A 5,098-nucleotide genomic window follows, 5' to 3' on the forward strand; every position below is an offset into this window, starting at 1 on the left:
CCACCGGTCGGTCTGGTCGGTCGATTGGTCGCTTGGTGGGTTCCAGCTTGGCGCCCATCATCCGATTTTCACTTCAATCACATGGTACACTCTCCTTTCCTCCATCTTATCCCATCCCATCCCATCTCCCAGCTTGGGGATTTAAACACATCCAGCGGAGGACCATCGAGAGCACATAATAAATGTATAATGTGTAATCAAATGCCAATCCTCGAACTACGTTTCACCTGGCCCAAAATACCGCAAGCGGAACAACAGCAGCAACCTCATTAAATCTCATCCCACGCGCTTTCATCCCCCCCCCCCCATCCTTACACACAGTCCCTAGCTACCTCCCATGGCAAGTATCACCAATAATTCAAGCGCAGAAGATTGACATGATAACATTATCACAAACGCTTCCATAACCACCCATCCGTCCGTCTCTTCTGGCTCTGTGTGACCAGGTTTAACTGGCCAACGAAAATCTCTTTGTTCTCGACCAGATTTTCCACTCTCGTACACTCACAGACAGTGGCAATCGGTTTCCGCATCCGCCTCCTCGTTGCTCGCACACAACCACCTCTTACTCGGCCCACCAGGAGAAAGGTGGATATGAAATTAATTATTTTATTAATTACTAAATAAATATTCCGTAAAACATCACAGCTCCGCTGCCCGAAAAAGGTGAAACATGATATTTGGTTTTAGAATGGGCAGGGTTTTATTTATTTCGTCTATTTTCACACGTAGCGTCTCCTGCCTGCCTGCCTGCCTCCTGTCCGGAAAACGGATAGTTGTCTAACAAACACCCACCACGCGGATGCTGGACGGAGAACGAGCATGTAAAGAGCATTTTCCGGTCGGTGCGTTGTGGTTTAGAGTAACTACACAACTACCCCCCCACCGATTAGCAGCTACTGACAGCAGTTGAGTTATGTCGAGTTATGCGGAAATAGATCCATTGTGATCACCACTTGAGTGGATGTTTTGATAACTGTTACAGTTTGTTGGTTGTTGCCATCCTGGTGAAACTTTTATATCAATGTTTGACCCCGGGGGAAGGGGGTTAGAATGGCTCGGAGGACTTACGCCCAAATGTGCCCGAACAGAAGTTGACTCGCTCGCCATGTAGTCAAAGTCCCTCCGCTGCATAAATGCATATCTAAATAATGACTATCCACACTGACTTAGCACCGGGCTGTATTCAAAAGCTGAAACAAATGAAACCGTAACCTACAATCGAAGTAGCGTTTCGCGTTCAGCCAATGTGCTTTCGTCACAATGATTCGACACATTTTCCATACCGATTTTTTGACCGGAACCCACAGTGCTCCGACAGTTCTCTTCGGGAATCGAACCGTTACGGATGTGTCGAGTTCTGGTTGTTCAAACATTGGATTTTCGGTGATCGAATATGTTGGTGCTACGATACTTGGCGTCGTTCTACAACTATGCGAACTATGAAGTCAGCGGTAGATATCGGACGAGGGATTGCGGGCTTTCCTCAAGCGTAGACTGTACAATATAATTGCTGTTTCAGATCCCAGGGTGAGCAAATGGCTGTTGATGGAGACACCCTGGCCTGGACTAGCAATTCTTGCTTTCTATCTGATGTTCGTGCTGAAATGGGGTCCCAAGCTGATGGAGAACCGGAAGCCGATCAAAATTGACAACTTTATTAAGGTGTACAATTTAGTGCAAGTGTTCATCTGCATGTTTTTGTTCGTTGAGGTGAGCTGATGATTTTCTTGGGGCTGAGGTTCCCGACTAACGATTCCCTACTACTACACAGGGATGGCGATTGGGATATCTGCGGGGTTACAACGTGCTCTGCCAACCTGTAGACTACTCAGCCGATCCATATCCCGTTTCGATCGCCCGAAGATGCCACATATACTTCCTTGTGAAGGTTCTGGACCTACTAGACACGGTCTTTTTCGTGCTACGCAAGAAACAGAATCAGGTTAGCTTTCTTCACGTCTATCACCACACTGGGATGGTGATGCTAACCTGGAGCGGAGTGAAATGGTTCCCGGGAGGTCACGCAGTGTTCATGGGTTTCTTGAACAGCTTCGTTCACGTGGTAATGTACTACTACTACTTCCTCACCTCTGTGAGTCCCAAGTACAAAGGCAATGTCTGGTGGAAGAAACACATCACACAGTTACAAATCGTAAGATATTCATTGCAACCAAAATATCCTATCAACTCATACACGTTTTCCTCTCTAGATCCAGTTTGGAATGATCTTTCTGCAATGGTTTGCGCTAATATTCCAGCCCAACTGCCAATTCCCCAAGTGGCCACTGTTCATCCTGCTGCCGCAGAACTGTTTCATGTTTCTGATGTTCCTCGACTTCTACTACCAGGCATACGTGAAGAAGAAACCGGTGCAGAAGGCCCCGACGGTCGAAGCACCTAACCTAAGCCACAAAGCATTGGTAGATTGCCACTCTGATTAACCCTGCGGTCACTGCTCCCAGGCCAGTAGTTTGTTAAGACGAATTAGAATTTATTTTAGTCATAGTTATTCATGTGAAGTTTCACACGTTTTCGTTCATCCATTCACTTCACTTCAGAAATGTCGAATGTTCGTTTCTTTACCGAATATAAAAGGAGAGAGACTCTCGTGCCACCGCTTGATATTGTCGCTCGTGTGATTGATTGCGTTGATGACCCGGAACGCAATTACTCACTGTTTTCTATTTCCGAAACCAAACGCACACAAACAGGAATTGTTTTCTGCTACATTTCTCATTATGATAATCGTTCGATCGTATATTAAGCAAGAGGTGATCATCAAATCCTCGATAGTATAGTGGTCAGTATCCCCGCCTGTCACGCGGGAGACCGGGGTTCAATTCCCCGTCGGGGAGGACTTTCCTTTTTTTTATGAGTTGAATTTTTTGCATCAGATTTAACAATTTATAAACAGGATTGGGCGTGCTTGGATCGATATTTAGATTTTGACGATTTTCGATTTTTTGATCGATTCTTTCTACTCCAAAAAATCGCGAAAAATCGATCTTTTCAATCTTTTTCGTAGAAACAAAATTTTTTTTCAGTGAACATAGATTTTAATTTTACCAAAATCCACCTCACAAATGTCATAAGCATTGGGTCCCTTTCAAGGATGTCAAATTAGTGGTCGTAAACTTAGGAGAAGCAGTTTCGTAAGATTGGTCATTACAAAACAAGAACTGAACTACTAGAACTAGGACTACTACCAAGATTTCCACTAAATTCCAGACGTATGACACAATTGGATACATTTTTCCTGGACTTGCAAGTTTGTTTTTTTTGTGACCTTCATTCTGGTAATCAAAATGAAATGCCTTTGATGTTTGAATAGAAATGAGAAATGTTTATTCCACGTTTAAAGAAAATACAACACTTATATAGAACAAGTAAATAAAATGAAAAAAAAGGCATTCGGTTTTCCGAAGATCGACTCAGCAAAGATCGATTCTTTGATACCGATTCAATCAGTGAATCGATCCCTGCGCCGTTTAGAAATGAATCCATCAAGATCGATCTCCCAATCCTAGTCTGGACAATTAAAATTTCTCTACGAACTAATGTTTACAAATTTAAAACGAAAACAAATCACGTTGTCTACACATTCTGGACTGCACTTCTAAATAAATTTCAGGATTCTTCTAGAATCCTGGAATAACATCTAGTATAATTAATGTACACAAAATACTAGGATTTAGAGATATGTTTCATAGCTAATCGGATAACGGTCAACGTTAAAATTGATACTACCGATGAATGAATGTCGAATCAACTCTCAGAGTCAATATTCAATATGTATTGTTGATTGCTCGCTGTCTAGAGTGAGATTGAAACACTGAATCCACAGTGGCACAGTGGTGTCGACGGTGGCGATAACAACTGCTGCGTAACAAATCTTCTCTTTAAGTTTTCCACCGATGAACACGGCTCTCATCGTTAAGATACATCTTCTACATACCCGCACTTCAACGTCGTCTTAAACCCGCCGGAAACAATACTCGAATTCACGGAAATTGAATGATCTAACGGGAAAAATCACCAATATGTTCGAAAATGCCTCTATATTTAAACAGTTTCTATCACGATAAAAAAAACATCAAAATCGATTCGCTTGATATCACTTCGGACATAACTTTAGAGGTATCGGACATACCAACAAGGAGGTATCGAGATACAGAAAATATTTTCATAATTTTTTTTCATGTTATAAATTGTCATGTATTAGAGTAAGTGTCCCAATTATAGTATAAATTTGAATTTTTGATTCATCCCCTTAAAGTCAGAAAACACCTCACACAAAAAAATATTCTTTCCAGAATCTATCAAGAGGTGATAGACGGTTACATTTCACGAAAAAAATACTTCTACGCATATGTTCGAATTTCAACGATGACAGAGTTCTATTTTTTTGTGTATTACTCTTTTGCCTCAAACTGCCTCTACATTGAAAAGTACGCTACGTAAGCCGATTCTGTTGCCTTCATTTGAAAGATGGGAAAATTTCAAAAGTTAGTATTTTTTTTAATGTGTAATTATTAATTTTATCCCAAAAAAATCATACTAAACTTAATTGTTTCTATCAATCAAGTTAAAGCTCTCTAACCACTCTACAATTTGTTCTTTGACGCACAACTTCTATCTCTCTTAATTTCGCTGCAATATCGATATAAACAATTCCTGATGAAAATTCAATCTAAATCTTCGAAAATCGTGATTTTTAACCCACTTTATTATAAAAGCAACTTGAATTTTACTTTAATGTTGAAAGGTTTTTTTTCCTTGAAATTATTCATATTTGAATTATAAAAAAAAACTTTTTTTTCAAACTGTATATAATCGAATCAATTGAGTTTGTATATATTCGAGTCCGACCTGCATGAGGAACTAGATCAACAAAGAAAATATTGATTAAGTATGTTATTCAAACTAAATTGTAACGATCACGCAGGAACTGTTCAATCACAAAGAAATGTTCGAATAGTTCCACAGGAACATTTTCAGTTGATTTCAATATTCCGGTCATATTCTTCAGGTTTGATTTAACGTTCGAAAATGTAATTTCGACACAATCATCTGAACCTTTCTGAATATTCTCCAT

The 5,098-nt window shown here is 40.3% G+C and overlaps 1 protein-coding gene across 1 annotated transcript; it reads left to right on the forward strand.

Annotated features, from left to right (window-relative positions):
• The first annotated feature begins 1,315 nt into the window (after positions 1-1,315).
• Positions 1,316-2,658, forward strand: LOC129769336 (elongation of very long chain fatty acids protein 7-like). The gene is made up of 4 exons (XM_055771544.1): positions 1,316-1,454; positions 1,523-1,713; positions 1,775-2,155; positions 2,214-2,658. Exons 1-4 carry the CDS (start codon positions 1,397-1,399, stop codon positions 2,442-2,444), a joined length of 861 nt encoding a protein of 286 aa, XP_055627519.1. The 5' UTR covers positions 1,316-1,396; the 3' UTR covers positions 2,445-2,658.
• Positions 2,659-5,098: the final 2,440 nt, after the last annotated feature.

This window comes from Toxorhynchites rutilus, chromosome 2 (assembly GCF_029784135.1).
Source record: "Toxorhynchites rutilus septentrionalis strain SRP chromosome 2, ASM2978413v1, whole genome shotgun sequence".
NCBI classification, from domain to species: domain Eukaryota; kingdom Metazoa; phylum Arthropoda; class Insecta; order Diptera; family Culicidae; genus Toxorhynchites; species Toxorhynchites rutilus.